Here is a 17205-nt window from a genome sequence, read left to right as displayed (position 1 = left end):
CGATTAGTCATAAAATTGCTCTCGTATTTCAGTGACACCAGGAGGCGTCTCCGGAGCTCGCCTTGCCATCCTCAGAGGTACCTTCCTCCCCGTGCTTGCAGCGGGGAGGAAGGTACCCACACGGGTCACCTGCCCTTCCGCTTCTAGAAACGTGGGAGAGGGCCTTCTCAGTGGCTGCCCCAAGGCTCTGGAACTCCCTTCCCAGGGAGCCGAGCGGGGCACCCTCCTTGATATGCTTCCATAGGCACGGGGAAACGCCGTTGTTCCAGCAGGCCTTTGGGGATTGCTCGTCTGGACCTGTGAAAATGTGACGGACGGATACTGTTTTTCTTGGCGCCTCCTAACGTCTCGATCTTTTTGCAGTTTCAAGATGGCCGATCTCATTATGGTTTTAGCTTTTGTGCGCTTGCATCTCCATTTCGATTTCTAGGTTTGAACTGCATCCGTTTGAAGGCTGCAAAGCCGCCATGAGTCCCAGTATTGGGGGAAAGGCGGGATATTGATGATGATGATGATGATGATGATGATGATAATAGCACAGCCTCCTTGCCTCTGGGGCGATTTGAGTGGGGTAGGAGGGGTGCTACCTTGCTTGGTCCAGCCACGAGTGCCTTCTGTTGGGCTTTGCGCCCAAGGAAGCCTGCAGCCACAGCGTGTGACCCTTGGCTAGTCCCCCCTGGGCGGAGCCTTGCGTTAAGGCTGAGACGGGTTGAGGCCCAGAGTGGATCCAACGGTGCTCTGCTCCAGCCACAGGGAAGGCAGCACATCAATGTTGCTGGCTTCTAGGAAAGCATCAGCATGGGGCTGCATTCCCAGAGACGAGTGGGGCAGAGGCAGGCCGCCAAGCCCCCCTCCCCTTGCTGCCGGGAAACTGCCCCAATGGCCGCAGGGCACTTTGGTCTGTAGGAAGGCAGCAACCCCGTAGCTGTCACATAGCAGCTTTCGATTTGCTGCTATGCTGCGGACACATGGCCACGAAAGCGCCAGCCACCTCGACGTGTCAGGCAGCTTCCCCCAAAGCGGTGCCCTTCAGATGGGTCAGGCCGCGACTCCCATCGTGTTGGGGGAGGCGAGGGCAAGGGATCCACGTGCAGAAAGATGGACTGTGGGCGCTGTTCCGTTAGGAACCAACGGTGTCTCGTGGAAGGATGGATCCTGGAGCCGTAGGGTTGGAAGGGGCCTGCGAGACCGTCGAGTCGGGCCCCCCGCTCCGTGCAGGAACCCGAGTTGTTCAGCCGCACAGGAGGCGTTAAAACTCCTGTCAGAGCTCCCCCGGCGTGTTTTCCGGGCAATCTTGCTGCTTCAGGGCTCGTGCGCTCCGAGCCCCCGTGGTTTTGCTTACGGAACGGCTGTAACCCCACACGGCACCACAGAATTATGGTCTGAACTGCACACTTCACCTCGACTGCCGTGCATCCAAGTAATTGTGATTGTGGTGATTTCCTCTGGTGCGAACATAATGATTTGAGGACGCCCAGAGCCCATGTTGTTGTCGTTCCCCACTTATGACTAGTCCGTGTTTGTGCTGAGACCAGTGGGCAGTGTCTGTGTATATACCAAATTGTCTGCTAACCACCAGCTGGTGCTTAACACATGAGTAACCGCATCCTTGCGCCCTCGGGGCACATATGTTTCGGAAACAGCAAGGGCAAGAGCTTCTGCTCGGCTACTGGATTGCCGGCAAGCCCTGCAAGGGGCGGATCTTGAGCGTGGGCAACTTCTCGTGAGACTGGGAGGGTTGCCAGCCTGATTGAAAGCACCATCATCTGCCCCAGAGTGATGTGCCTAAACGGGATTGCATTGTGCGGCGCAGAAGAGCAGGTGCAGCTGTGCCAGGCCAGGCACGCCCACAGGGGTCTGGCGTGAATGAGGCGAGCCACAAAGGGAGGCAGCCTGCTGGACTGCAGCTCCCAGCATCTGTGGGTGATGGGAGCTGCAGTCCAGCGCATCCGGAGGGCGCCAGGTTGAGGGCGGCAGAGGCAAGGCGACGATCATGCGCCAGTGTCATTGCGCACTCTGAGAACAGGCGGATTGGTTGTCCGTCCCTTATTGGGCACTCATCCGCTCCCGAGAACGACATTGATTCCAAATGCATCTCAGCCTGACGTGGAGGGATCCTGATTCCTACACAAGAGATGGGGAGTGTGGGTATGGGGGAACAACAGATGATGCCCCCCACACACCAAAAAGAAGCATTGCGAGTGTGCAGAAGCTTGTTTTTGCATTCCATGGATTCGCCCTTTGGACTCTACTGCTGAAAGGGCCCAGGACTATTTTTCTTCCCCCCCCCCCTTTATTTCATCATTGCAGTCAAAAATGCCAGTATTACAAGGAATAATGAAAAAGAGTGATGAAGGAGGAGATCAGTGAACAAACCCAATACTTTACAAATAATGAATCCCTCCACGGAAAATTAAACGGCGTCAAAATCACATTTAGATGGGGTCCTCCTTGTGTTCTTTTTATGCCAGCAAGTCACAAAATGGTGTGTGCCATTTTGCAGAAAATAAATGAATATAATAATACACATTATGATTATTATTAATTATTATTATATGCCATGGTGCCTCCCATTTCTCAGCAAATAACTGAATATAATAATACAGATTATTATGATTATTTATTATTATTATTGTATGCCATGGTGCCTCCCATTTCTCAGCAAATAACTGAATATAATAATACACATTATGATTATTATTAATTATTATTATTGTATGCCATGGTGCCTCCCATTTCTCAGCAATAACTGACTATAATAATTGGATTCCTGTACTGAGCATGGGGTTGGACTCAATGGCCTTGTAGGCCCCTTCCAACCCTACTATTCTATGAATACAGATTATGATGATTAATTATTATTATTATATGCCATAGTGCCTACCATTTCTCAGTAAATAACTGAATATAATAATACAGATTATGAATATTATTAATTATTATTATACGCTATGGTGCCTACCATTTCTCAGTAAATAACTGAATATAATAATACTCAGGATTATTATTATTATTATTATAATTATATGCCATGGTGCCTGCCATTTTTCAGTAAATAACTGAAAATAATAATACACATGATGATGATGATATGCCACATTTCAAATAAACATTCCACATTTCAATATTGATAACGGGGGGGATGGGGGACAAGAGAGAACCCTGTGTGACACCATAGGTCAAAGGCCGGGGGGTCGAAGGCTTAATCCCCCAACACCACCGCCATTCACTCATTTGTGTGAATTGAATTCAGTGGCTGGTGCTATATAAGTGAGAACCCAGTTTTGGAAACAAAATGACTGTGCGATCTTGACTGTACGTTTTGTGTGGGCGGAATGGCTTGCTGGCCTCGAGCTGCACCAGAAAGCTACCCCTTAGGTCAGCCTCCCCAACCTGGCACCCCCCAAATGTGTTGGGTGGCAAATACATCATTCCCAGCCAGCTGACCCACTGGAGTCAGGGGGTTGAGCAAGGGGTTGGACTCGATGATCTTGTAGGCCGCTTCCAACCCTACTATTCTATGATTCTATGGGGACGCTCTGACTTGGACTCCTGCACTGAACAGGGGGTTGGACTGGATGGTCTCACAGGCCCCTTCTAACCCTACTATCCTATGATTCTATGGGGACGCTCTGACTTGGATTCCTGCACTGAGCAGGAGGTTGGGCTCGATGATCTTGTAGGCCGCTTCCAACCCTACTATTCTATGATTCTATGGGGACGCTCTGACTTGGACTCCTACACTGAGCAGGGGGTTGGACTGGATGGTCTCACAGGCCCCTTCTAACCCTACTATCCTATGATTCTATGGGGACGCTCTGACTTGGATTCCTGCACTGAGCAGGAGGTTGGGCTCGATGATCTTGTAGGCCGCTTCCAACCCTACTATTCTATGATTCTATGGGGACGCTGTGACTTGGAGTCCCGCACTGAGCAGGGGGTTGGGCTCGATGGTCTTGTAGGCCCCTTCCAACCCTACTGTTCTATGATCCTATGAGTCAGTGCAGCGCCTGCCAGCTGGAGAAGGAACACATGGCTGGCCCTGGGGAAGACTCCCCGTTGCTCATTCTCTCTCTCTCTCTCCCCCAGTTTGTGACAGTGTCGACATCCGCAACAACCTGACCCTTTTCAGCACACTGGAGAACTGCACCGTGATCGAGGGACATTTGCAGATCTTGCTCCTGTTCAAAACCAGGTCTGAGGACTTCCGTGGCCTCAGCTTCCCCATGCTGACCATGATCACGGACTACTTGCTGGTCTTCCGGGTCTACGGGCTGGAAAGCCTCAAGAAGCTCTTCCCCAACCTCACCATCATCCGGGGGAATCGCCTCTTCTTCAACTACGCACTGGTCATCTTCGAGATGGTTCACCTGAAGGAGATCGGCCTGTACAACCTGATGAACATCACCCGCGGGGCGGTGCGCATTGAGAAGAACGACGAGCTCTGCTACTTGTCCACCATCGACTGGTCCCGGATCTTGGACTCGGTCGAGGATAACTACATCGTGGCCAACAAGGACGACAAGGAGGAGTGCGGAGATGTCTGTCCGGGGACCATGCAAGGGAAGAGCAGCTGTCCGCCCACGGTGATCAACGGGATTTTTAACGAGCGCTGCTGGACGCACGAGCACTGTCAGAGAGGTGAGGCGTGGCGCGGGAAACGCAGGCGGGGGTGGCGCAGGCCATCACAAACGGCACCGGGCTTTGAGCCACCGGCTCTTGCCGCGACCCTGCTGCAATGAAATGGCTCTTGTTACTTATACATGAGGCTGGGCAGCCGTCTGCCAGGGATGCTCGGACCTGGGTTCCTGCCTTGAGCAGGGGGTTGGACTTGAGGGTCTTGTAGGCTCCTTCCAACCCTGCTTTCTAGGATTCTGTGACCAGGTGATAGTAACCGGCCAAATCCAGTCCTCCAGGGCTCCCCAGATGGCCACGCCGTCGTCCCCCCAGCCGCCCGGCTTTTGGGTAACTGTGCGTGTGGATGTAATGAATCGGTCGATGGGCCCAGTTATCAGTCGATGAGGCATTAGCCCGACCTGTTGGCCGAGGCCTCAGCTGCCTTCCAAAGCGAGTAGGAGCTTCTTCCCATCCCGGCCTCTTCCTGTGCTCTCAGAGTCCACACTGTAGGAATCTCCCGTGGAGTCCCTCTGGGGTGCTGCTGCTTAGATAGTGCTTCGTGAATGTCTGGAAAGCCATTCAGGCAAGGAACATTGGGGGGGGGGGGGGCAGGAATGCTCAGACCAAGAGAGGATTCTCTCTCACACAGAATCAGAGAATAGTAGGGTTGGAAGGGGTCTACTACTCGCACTTGAATCCACTGTTAAATAGGCCCTGATCTGAGGAACTGGCAGGTGGGATGAGTCAATACCTGACAGGGCGCCTGTCAGGATGGATTTGGAGCATATGGGGATCGCGAGCAGTTCAGATTCAAAAGGGGAACAGCCAGAACCAGGGGAGGCATCTTCCCGAGCGAGTTCAGACATGGAGAGGCGTGCTTCTCCGGATGCTAACACCCTGTTACGCTAACTCCCTCCTTGGTGAGAACCCAGGAGGAGGAGGAGAGCACAAGGTGTGGGCTGAGGGATGCTAGGGATGCTAGACTGCGACGCAGAGCAAAGCGGGAAAAGTTAGCGGCAGAGCTCAGACAGCCGACCCGGTTGGGAGGCGTGAGGGTCAACGTAGGGGAGCATCACTGGAAGGGAGGGGCTTCCCTCCCTCAGTTATTCTAGCCAGCAAGAATGTTGTAGATTACAAGATGGGGGAGACTTGGCTCAACAACACTACTAGAGAGAAGGATCGTGGGAGTGTTGTCGATCACAAGCTGAAGATAAGCCCACCGTGTGATGTGGCAGCAAAAAAGGCCAGTGCTAATTTGGCCTGCACTGATAGAGGCATAGCTTCCAAATCCCGGGAAATCCGAGTTCCCCTCTACTCAGCCCTTGTTAGGCCTCATCTGGAGTGCTGTGTCTGGTTCTGGGCACCGCACTTTTAAGAAGGATGCAGACAAGCTGGAGAGGGTTCAGAGGAGGGCAACGAGGATGATCAGGGGACTGGACACAAAGCCCTATAAAGAGAGACTGAAAGAATTGGGCCTGTTTAGCCTTACGAAGAGAAGACCTAGGGAGATAGTGGGCTCTCACACCCTGGAGGCCTTGAAGATGAGGCTGGACAGCCATCTGTCAGGGATGCTCTGACTTGGAGTCCTGCATTGAGCAGGGGGTTGGACTAGATGGTCTTAAAAGCCCCTTCCAACCCTACTCTTCTATGATTCTATGATTCTAAGCCCCTGTTGAAACTGCTGGCAGCATCGTAGCCCCCATTTGGATCCCCCGCTGTTATTCCTTCATCACCTGAGAGTCTTCGAGGATTTGCATCTGTAATGAACCGGTTGGTAGTGAATTAAAGGCGTGAGAGTGAAGCCTCTCTTTGTGTGTGTGCGCGTGAGGAAGGTGGGGGCCAAGGGAACGTGGCAGCACTTCTCCCAACGTGAACCTGCCTGTACACTACATTCAGCATCCAAGGCCCTCCTCTGGGTGTCTCCTCTCAGGGGGTTCAGAAGGGGACAACAAGGAAGTTGGCCTTCTAGGTGGTGGCCTCCCCAGTTATGGAATTATCTCTCCGATGAGGCCTGCCTGGCACCAGGGTTGTTATCTCTTTGGCGCCGAATTAAGATCTTTGCCTGCTCTCAGGCGTTTGGCAGCATATGATGAGATTTTCATCAGGTCCTAGATTGATTTACCTTATCGTTGATTGCTTAAGGTTGTTTTTAGATATGTCATCTCTGTGTGTGCTGTCTGTTTGTTTTTATGTAAATGGTTTTTAATTTTTGTCTACAACCAAGAAAGCTTCAGCTATCGGTCCGTATAGAAATGTAATGAATACTACTGCAACAACTAATGCTTCTAACACTACTACTCATATCAGGTCATGGGTCCATCTTCCATGGGTCCACCTAGCAGGGTCCATCTACCATGGGTCCATCTAGCAGGGTCCACCTAGCCAGGTCCATCTACCATGGGTCCACCTAGCAGGGTCCATCTACCATGGTCCACCTAGCAGAGTCCACCTAGCAGAGTCAATCTTCCATGGTCCACCTAGCAGGGTCCACCTAGCAGGGTCCACCTAACCAGGTCCATCTACCATGGTCCACCTAGCAGGGTCCATCTAGCATGGTCCATCTGACACTGACTGGCAGCAGCAGCTCTCCGGACTCCCCGGCAGAGAGACGCATTTCTCGTCAGCTGCTTCCCGAGATCCTTTCAAACTGGAAGTGCCAGTGATAGAACCAGGGAGCTTCAGCTCGGGAAGCAAGGGCTCTCCTCGCTGAGCCATGGAGCCTCCCTAGAGGTAGCCGTGTGGTGGTCTTGCCCCGGAAACAGCCCCTGCCAGGTCCGAGGGCATCCCCTCTGGGCAGGCTGGGTGAGGCTTGCTAGCCAGTACTTTGCATGTGCTGTGGTCTGGGGCCCACAGTCTAGAGAACCCCGGAAGAGCCCTGCTGGATCAGAGCCAGGGCCCCTCTCGTCCAGCATTCTGTTCGCGCAGTGGCTGACCAGCCGTCTGCGGGATGCCCACAAGCAGGGCATGAGGGCAACAGCACCCTTCCGCTGGCAGGAGTCATCCCTGTGTTTATGGGAAGTGTTTTCACGTGGCTCCCAGGGCAGCTTTCGTGTCAAGCAGGGCAGTCCCTGCCCACAGGCTTGCAGTCTGCAAAGATATGCGAGAAAAGGACGGATCTGCCCGAGATCACGGATCCGGTGACTGCCTGGCTCCGGGCGTATCCAGGCAGCATCTTTCTCATTGACCCTCGCATGCCAGACCGCACCCTCAAGAAGGTACAGTCAAGCACGCCCGGAAGGCTCCTTTCCAAGGTGGCTCCCTACGTCCAACTCTCCACACGCCTTCTTTTTTTTTAGAGGGTCTGAGCTGGGGAGCTCTCACATGCAGGCGGCCCCTGGCCCAATCCCTGCCATCTTCCGCCCGGTGACGGAAAAGGCCTCGGCCTGAAGACCTGAGGGAGAGGGAGGGCTGGTGTCAGTCAGAGTCAACAGTGCTCGGCTAGGTGAGCAAATACTCCGAGCCAGTGCAAAGTCAACTTCCTATGTTCCTAAGCTCGAGGGGAGAATCCAGGGGGCATTTCCTTGTTCGCAGGCTCCTGGGCAGCGCCTCCCCTGTGCGCGGGGGGTGGGGGGGGCACGTGGCCGGCTTACTCTGGGCGCGGACCCCTGCCTATTCGGCGCCCTTGCCAGACAATTTGCTGGCCTCGCTGACCGCCTTAAGCACACCCAGCGCCTCAAGCTGTGCATGTGTATGGCTTGCAATGGAAGCTCAGGAACAGCTCGGCACTGGGTCATGCTCGAGCGTGCGCTTTCCCGTGTTGCCCGTTTGAAATCCCTCGCCAGTGTTTTGGGCCGGCGCGAAGAGCGAAAACCAGGACTGTGGTTTTGATTGCTCGCTCAACTCTTTCACGAGTTTATTCCCATGCCCCAGCTGCCTCCCCGGCTCTTTCCTCCTCGCTTGTTTTACAACAAGCAGCTGACACACAGCTTGGAACACTTTAACTAGATCAGCCACCTGGACTTTGGGGGAGTTCCTCTGTGTATGTCTGACAGCCAGCTTTTGGAGGCGTTTGGCATACGAACGTATCGTTAGTATGTTGTTCCCCCCAAAGTATATGGTATTTTGTATGTAGTACAGATGGGGCTGTAGCTCGGGGGGGGGGGGGGAGCCCCTGGTTTGCACACAGAAGGTCCCAGATTTGATCCCCAGCAGCATGTCCAGGGAGGGCTAGGAAAGAATCCTGCCTGTAGCTGTGTTGATAAGACTGGGTGAGATGGACCAAGGGTCGGACTCCATATAAGGCAGGTTCTTGTGTTCCTACTATAAAAGCATATAGTATATTGTGACTTTAAAAAGAACCCTTGTTCTAGGCCCGTTCTGGCTCACTGGGCACATTCGGAAGGTTGTGCGTGTGTTGCGGGCACCCTCACGAAATGGCCGCCGAAGGGGCGTGCCCATCCACAAAACGGCTGCCATGCTGTGGGAACCGAACACCCCTTTCCCAGAAGGCAAAGCAGTGGGACTCAAAGACAGGTGACCTGCCCCCAACTCCGCTGGACAAGGCAGAGGTGGGTTCCGCGCTTCAGAACCACCCTTCTGAGCCCGCGTTTTCCAGCTCCAGCCCTCGTCCCACAAAGGAGCAACCCAGCGAGGCTCAGGGGTGCTGGGCCCAGAGGCCTTTGCAGAAACAAAGATGGCCCTGGAGGCCGGCACTTACTTTGCAGAAAACAATATTTTCAAAACCCCTTTAAAAAAATAAAATGAAAACCAGGGAAGGGGAGCCCAGTGGGGCCCAAGAGCGGTGCTCCTGGACACCCCTCTGCGGACCCCAGTTTCTTTATTCCATTTCATTTCTATACCGCCCAATAGCCAAAGCACTCAGTTCTGGGTGCCTTGGAAGCAGGGATGCACGGGAAATCTGCCTCCATGTTTGATCAAGGCTTACCCATTTCGCGCCCCCCCAGATGGAGCACGGCCTTGGAGGCCGCCTGCAGCCGCGGGCTGCCCATCCCTGAGCTTGCAGTGGGATTTGCGGACACGGAATTTGCGCAAATATGCTTTCATCCATGGGAGGAGAATGCGCCCGTTTCGGAGACGTGCACCGTCGGTGCGTGCGCTTGGGGAAATGCGCGCGAGAAGGTTCATAGATTGTAGAATCATAGGGTTGGAAGGGGCCGGCAAGGCCATCCAGTCCCACCCCCTGCTCCATGCAGGAAGCCTGATGCCCAGGCGGTCACCCGTCCAAGGGCCAACCAGGGCTGTCCCTGCTGAGCTTCCGAGAGCAGTCGAGATGGGGTACATCCAGCCCTTTACATGCCCTGCCGTGAGGGTCGGGAGGGGCCTGCAAGGCCATCCATTCCACCCCCCTGCTCAGTGCAGGCATATTTGTTTCTCTCCTTCTTTGGCCACTCCCTCCCACTATCCCAGGTGCCTTTGTGGCACTGTAGGTCTCACATATCGAGGAGTGGATTTGTGGACCCCTCTTGCCCACCACCTCTGCTGCCTGTCGAAGCAACCCACGGTGCTGAGTTTGCCTGGGACAGCAGCCCATGGTTTCAGCAACCCGGGATTCACAGCCCAGCAACAAGCCATGGGTTCTCTTCCTGGGGCGCCTTTGGTTAGCAAACACCCCCCGACAGCCCAGCATTGAACAGGCCACACCGTCGATTGCCAATATTTGTGAACCAGGCAGAGCTCTCCCATTCTGCCAAGAACCCCTTGTTTCATGGCACAGGAAAAGTCGCTCCCATCGTTCCCGAGACTTGCCTTCCAGAAAGCGGCAAAGTTCAGAGCGGGGGGGTGTGGGAAGCCGTGTCCCGCATTGTTTGCCTAGGTAGAAATATTACTTAGCAACCGTTTCCTCTGACTTGTTCTTTTTCAAACGCCCTGGGAATTTCTGCAGTCATCAGCTGGCTTTTTTGATCGCACGCTACTTCCCTCTCCCGCCCAGCCTTGTCCCCTCGCCCGTGTGGAAACCTGGCCCTAAAGATAGCTTTGGATGAACTCGGCCCGTTCTCAGGGGTGTGATGGCGCTCGGTGCGTTTGAAAGGCGCCCGAAGACATATTTCCCCTCGCTAGTGCGAGAGAGGAGGACAAAGCATGTTCCATTTGGGGGCCGGGTTCATGGATGCCAGAGGGAAAGGCCGGACTTGACAATGGCAGGGAGTGTGTCTTTTCCCAGACAAGCTCTCTTGTTCCTGGACCATCACATCTTCAGGGTGGAATTGCCGGAAGGAGCAAGTTACGAATCTCGGAGGCTGCCTTATATTTGCTGGGCAAAAGCTCCCCCTCGAGGCTCTGCAAAAAAGGCAAACTCTCTTTGGGGTGACATTCATAGAAGCCAGGAGTGGTGGGATTGAGCCAGCCATGTGATGTGGCTGCACAAAAGGCCAATGCTATTTGGGGCAGCATGAATAGAAGCGCAGCTTCCACATCCCAGGAGGTCCTAGTTCCCCTCTCCTCAGCACAAGGCAGGCCTCATCTGGACTGCTGTGTCCGGTTCTGGGCACCACACTTTAAGAAGGATGCAGACAAACTGGAGAGGGGTCAGAGGGGGGCAGCAAAGATGATCGGGGGACTGGAAACAAAGCCCCACGAAGAGAGAGGGAAAGGACTGGGCCTGTTTCACTTTGAGCAGAGACGGCTGAGGAGAGATAGCAGAGCGCTCTTCAAGGACTTGAACGGCTGTCCCAGAGAGGAAGGCCAGGATCTCTTCTCGATCCTCCCAGAGTGCAGGACATGGAATCATGGGCTCCAGTTCCAGGAGACCAGATTCCGGCTGAACATCAGGGAAAATGTCTGGACTGTTAGAGCAATACAACAACAGAACCCATGACCTAAGGAGGTGGCGGGCTCTCCCACACTGGAGGCCTTCAAGACGAGGCTGGACAGCCACCTGTCAGGGATGCTCTGACTTGGATTCCTGCATGGAGGCATCGATGGTGGACTGCACCTCCCACCATCCCCAACCAGCAGGGCCCTCGGGAACGCTGGCTGGGGGTGATGGGAATTGGAATCATAGAATAGCAGAATCCTAGGGTTGGAAGGGGCCTACAAGACCATCGTGTCCCTTTGTTCTGAATGCTCTTCCTTGGGTAGCAGGGCTGGTTCCAGCATCTGCTCCCCAGGTCCAGCTCAGGCAAAAGGCGCCAGATGTTTTCCTGGGATTCTCTCCCTGGCGCTCCGCGGAATCCAGAGAGCGGACGCAGGGGCAAAGTACTCCTTGCCAGGGTTTCCGACCGAGCCCAGCCGCCTCTGCAAGCCAGAGGAATGAAACAAATGAAATCCCCCCCCCCCCCCGGGTTGAACCCGGGAAGAATGAGCACTCCCCGCGCTGGGGAGCCGTGCAAGGGGGAAAGCGAAGAACCCGCTTTCTCGGAAGCGCTGAAGCAGGGTGAATGAAGGGGCCGCTGACATTCCAGCCGCTCTGGAACACCCGTGGCTCCAAAGTCTTTCACGTGCGAGGTTTTGCAATCGGGTTGCGTAAGCCCAGTCGCCCTCTCTCTCCCCCTCACCTCCCTCTCTTTCCAGCGTGCGCTTTCGACAGATGTCGTGCAGGGAGAAGCTCCCCGGGAATGGAGCCCCGCGCGGCACCTTCCGTGTGGAAGGGGCTGCGTGCCAGGTCCTTGTGGCCCCATCCTGGGGATGGACGGGAGGCTCGCCTGTGTGTGTGTGTGTGGGGGGGGCATCTCCAACCTGCATCCCTGGAGGAGGAGACGCCTGCAAACTCCGCGTTCTGCAACAAACAGGCCACATGTGGCAGGCACAGCCATGGAAGAAAAGAGCGTAGCTCAGGGAGCCACAGTGCCTAGAGCATCTGTGTTGCCCATCTAATGAACAGCTGGAGAAAGGGACCCGCAGATAATTTTCTCCCAATGCTCCCCCAATGGGGGATTTGGGCTGAGTTTCCCCTCTCAACAGAAGCTCCGGGTTGTCTTGTCTCTGCAGCTCCTCCCAGCGTGGGGGAGCGAAATGCCAGGCTCCTCATCTGCAGATCTAGTCCAGGAGAGCTCCCACGCTGCCAAACAGATCCGCGTCGGATCACGTGTTATTCGCCCCAAACTATAACGGCTTGAGATGGCCTCCCCCAGCCTGGCGCCCTCCACATGGGTTGAGCTACCGTGCCCATCATCCCCACCCGTTGGCCGTGCCGACTGGGAATTATGGGAGCTGCAGCCCCACACCCCTGGAGCGCCCCGGGTTGGGGAAAGCCAGTTTGAAAGGTCTCAGAACCCCTGCGCTGCATCCCTTCCGGCCGCGGGTGAAGACCTGGTTATTTTCCCCAGGCATTTCAGCCTCCCAGGCCTTCCGCTTTGCTGTTTGAGATCCATCTTTCGAATCCCTGCAGTGCTGCGGGGTTTCATTCTGGGTTTGTTGTATCATGACACTGCTAAAGGGCATGGGCTTGATGGTCTTACAGTTCCCTTCCAATCCTACTTTTCTCTGATTCCCCTGCCGCTTCAGAAGAAAGAGGCTTTTGAATCGGTCCCCTTATCAGCTGGGAATCCTGTCCGTGCGTTAAGATATGTCTCTCCCATTTGGCCGCCTACAAAAACCTCGGCCAAACACGGAAGTCGCTTTTCCAGCTTTTTTTCCCGGCGTACAGGAGCTTGTGGGCTTGCCCTTTCCCCCAGCGGCTTGCCCAGTGCTGCAGGGGGGCGCAATTCGGCGTCCCCCGCCCCTTCCCTTTTTGCTTGCTCTGGATGAGGGATTCATCTGGTACCGGTGCTCACACCTTACACGCGTGCGCGCTGTCTTCGCACGCGCGAGGGGCGAAGAGGCGAGGGGAGAGCGCGGCACGCGGGCGCTGTTGTTACGCAGCGACGTCGACCGCTGCTCGAGCGCAAAAAGCCCTGCCCCGAGGAGCCTGCAGGCTAAAACGCCTGGAGCAGTATCAGTGCTAGCCTGTTCGCAAGAGGCAGGCAAAGGAGCTGCGATAGGCCAGGGGCTTTTGAATCCTCCGGAGGTTGTTCTTGGCTACGAGGGATGTTTCACAGTTGTGAATTGTAGCTTCTTAATTCCTGCGTGCCCCCCGCCCCCCAAAAACCCCTCAGCTCCTGTGGACATTTGGCCATGGTGGGCTTGACTGTTTTCCTTTTAAAATGGCTGCTTTCTGTGCCGGTTTAGAGCTCACATCTACCTAGCTGTTGGAAAGAAGCAGCCGTAGCAGTGACTGTGAAGGAAAGCGGCCTCATCTTGGGAGCCTTGGGTCCAGTTCTGGGCACCGCGGCGTCAGGGATTGCCGCCGATCGCAAGCTGAAGGTGAGCCCACAGCGTGCCCCAGCTGCAAACAAGGCCAATGCTCTTTTGGGCTGCTTTAAGAGACACGTCACTTCCAAATCCCGGGAAGTCCGAGTTCCCCTCTGCCCAACCCTGGTAGGCCTCGTCTGGAGGACTGGGTCCAGTTCGGGGCACCGCACTTGAAGAAGGATCCCAGCAACCCAGAGTGTGTCCGGAGGAGGGTGGCAAAGGAGGCCAGGGCCTCGAGACCAGGTCCCTTGAGGAACGGTTGGGTCTGTCCAGCCTGGAGAAGAGAGGAGCTCTCCCAAGCTCACTGGGTGACTTTGGGCCAGTTGTCAGCTCTCAGCCCAGCCTACCTCCCAGGGTTGTCATTGTGAGGATAAAATGGAGAGGAAGAGGGTAATGTCAGTCCCGCCTGGGGGCTTCCACATTGCCTCTCTGCAGCCCACCCCGTCATCCAGCTGGCTGCCGGATGTGCCGAGGGGCAGCGACAGGGGCCATTTTGGCAGAGGCACTCCGTCTGAACGTGGCATCCCGGGGGCCGCTTTCTGCTGGCCAGTCTTTTTCGCGCGTGAAGGCCAGATACCCCGCCGGCCTCCCAGCATTGCTGAAAGGTCAGGGCAGCACTGAGACAGATGTTTCCACCTTGGTCCCACTGCTGACGCCCGGTTCCTGGCTCCGTGGACTTCAAAGCGTGCTGTTCTTCCTTGGGCCGCTTTGATGGACCCGCGTCTCGTGGGAGAGGGGCGCCGTGGGGCGTGTTCTCTCCTTTTCCTTAAAAAAATAAGCCCTGTGCTTTGCAGCCTGTGGATCCTGCTCACTTCCTCGGTGGGATGCCGTTGCAACTCCGGGGTTCGTGCTGCACTCAGGTGCGTATTCCCCTTGGGGGGTGGGCTCGATGGTCTTACAGGCCCCTTCCAACCCTACTGTTCTACGATTTGCTTTTCATAGAATCCTAGAACATTAGGGTGGAAGGGGCCTGTGAGACCATCCAGTCCAACCAGAGGAGGCCTAAGCAGTGCAGAGGAGAGGGGGCCTAGGATGTCCCGGGATTTGGAAGCTGTACTTCTATTCCTGCAGCCCCAAATCGCATTGGCCTTTTTTGCAGCCACCTCACGTCATGGGCTCATTTTCTGCTTGTGATCAACCACAATTCCATGATCCTTCTCACTCGCAGCATTTTTGAGCCAGGCCTCCCCCATCTTGTAACTGCGCTCTTGGCTTCTTTTCCCTCCATGCAGAACTGGGCATTGATCCTGATTAAATGTCATTCTGTTGTTTCCCGCCCAGTGCTCCGGCCGATCAAGGTCGCTTTGCATTCCGTTTTTGTCTTCCAGGGGATGAGCTATCCCACCTAGTTTCGTGCCCTCTGCAAATTCCGTGTCCTCTGTCCTCCTCCAAGCCACGATGTAGTTGTTTTTCTGATGTTCATGTTCTTGTTTCGTCTGGCGCGTCTCTGGTTTTAAATTGCGGCATGCCGCCTCGGTGGCCTTCGAGCAGATGAGGCCGTGCATAAGTGGGAATAGCAAATAATCAAATAAACAGACACAGAGCACCAGGCGGGAGTCTGAATAACGGTGGCGCTGGGGATCCTGTGTGTCACAGTCAGCTGACAGCCAAGTGGATTTTCTCCAAGTGTTTCTCCCTGAATGGTTTGTAACTGCTAAGCTCTTCTCGCCATCTCCCAGGCTCTGAGAAATCCCGTTGCGTTGACTCGGTCGGCAGAAATTTCTGGGGGGCGCTTGGCTTCAGTCAGCCTGCTGGTGCCCTCATTGGCCACGCTGGCTGGGAAGGACGGGACTTGCAGTCCAAAAACATCTGGAGGGGGCCAGGTTGGGGGTGGCTGGCCTAGGATTCCCCTCCCCTGCCAAGGAGGGGAGATTCGGGGAAGTGGGGATCTTTCCCCTGGGAGCTGGGCTGCCCCAACGAAGAAACGGGCTCCTGATGGACTGCCTTGTTTCGGCCTCCCCCGAAAGGAGGCAAGATTCCTCAGAGTCCTGCACTGAGCAGGGGGTTGGACTCGATGGCCTTGCAGGCCCCTTCCAACCCTATGATTCTGTGGTTCCCATATTGTGTGCGGCGTGTCTCCCCCCACCCTCCACCTGGTCGCATCCGCCGGGGCCCCTTAGCACTGCAGTCATAGGAACGGCCAAGGTCAGCCACACGGGGGTGGGGCGGGCGGGCAGGGAAGGAGGAAGCTTGTGAGATGGCAGCCTCCCTGGCCAGATGCCCTCCTGTCTGCCTTGTGAATTCATACAATCATAGAATAGCAGGGTTGGAAGGGGTCTGTAAGACCATCCAGTCCAACCCCCTGCTCAATGCAGGACTCCAAGTCAGAGCATCCCTATAGAATCATAGAACAGTAGGGTGGGAAGGGGTCTGGGAGACCATCCAGTCCAACCCCCTGCTCAGTGCAGGAATCCAAGTCAGAGCATCCCTGACGAGTGGCTGTCCAGCCTCGTCTTGAAGGCCTCCAGTGTGGGAGAGCCCACCACCTCCCCAGGGAATTGGTTCCATGGTCGTATTGCTCTGACAGTCAGGACGTTTTTCCTGATGTTCAGCCGGAATCTGGCTTCCTGTCACTTGAGCCCATTATTCCGTGTCCTGCACTCTGGGATGATGGAGAAGAGATCCTGGCCTTCCTGTCTGGGACAACCTTTCAAGGACTTGAAGAGCGCTATCATATCTCCCCTCAGTCTTGTCTTCTCAAGGCTAAACGTGCCCAGCTCTTTCAGTCTCTCCTCATAGGGCTTTGTTTCCAGTCCCCTGATCATCCTCGTTGCCCTCCTCTGAACCCTCTCCAGCTTGTCTGCATCCTTCTTCAAGTGTGGTGCCCAGAACTGGACACAGTACCTCAGACGAGGCCTTCCCAGTGCTGAGTGGAGGGGAACTCAGACTTCCCAGGATTTGGAAGCTGCGCTTCTATCCATGCAGCCCCAAATAGCGTTTGCCTTTTGTGCCGCCACATCACAGGGTTGGCTCCATCCCACCACTCCCTTGGCAAGTGCATGCATGTGTTGCCCGCTTTCGGGCAGGTCACAGCCGAACACGGAACGGTGCAGGCGTGCTCTCTCTGCTTTGTGACTCCCAGGACGGCTGCGTGCCTCGCATGGAGATGGGAGAGGAGAACAGGCTTTTCCGACCGAGCCTCTGAACAGTTGTTTCCATGGAAGCTGAGAGCGTCGCTTCCCCTCTGCCCGGATGCAGGGCCAGCCCAGCAGTGAATGGCCCGTGTGCCTAATGGAATAATAGGGTGGCGGTTCAATGAAGGCGGGGGAGTTGGGGGAGAAGGGGGCGTGAGTCAACCGCAGCAAATTCTGGACAGCAGAGGGCTGCAGACAAGGGGCTGTGTGGAAGCCTGTGTCTCCCACAAACGTGCCCAGAAAATATAGGCGTGCGCGTGCCCAC

The 17205-nt window shown here is 55.3% G+C and overlaps 1 protein-coding gene across 1 annotated transcript in view; it reads left to right on the top strand.

Annotated features, from left to right (window-relative positions):
- Positions 1-17205, top strand: part of LOC146334027 (insulin receptor-like) — a 57137-nt gene that overhangs the window by 15068 nt on the left and 24864 nt on the right. The window contains exon 3 of the mRNA XM_084824900.1: positions 4090-4641. Coding sequence (XP_084681026.1) covers positions 4090-4641 — 552 coding nt within the window. The remainder of the gene's footprint in view (positions 1-4089; positions 4642-17205) is intronic.

The sequence above is a fragment of the Heloderma suspectum genome, chromosome W (assembly GCF_057233095.1).
Source record: "Heloderma suspectum isolate Gila_16-S chromosome W, 16-S_ref, whole genome shotgun sequence".
Taxonomy (NCBI): Eukaryota; Metazoa; Chordata; class Lepidosauria; order Squamata; family Helodermatidae; genus Heloderma; species Heloderma suspectum.
Note: the sequence above shows the minus strand (reverse complement) of the source record. Positions and strands in the feature narration are given on the sequence as shown.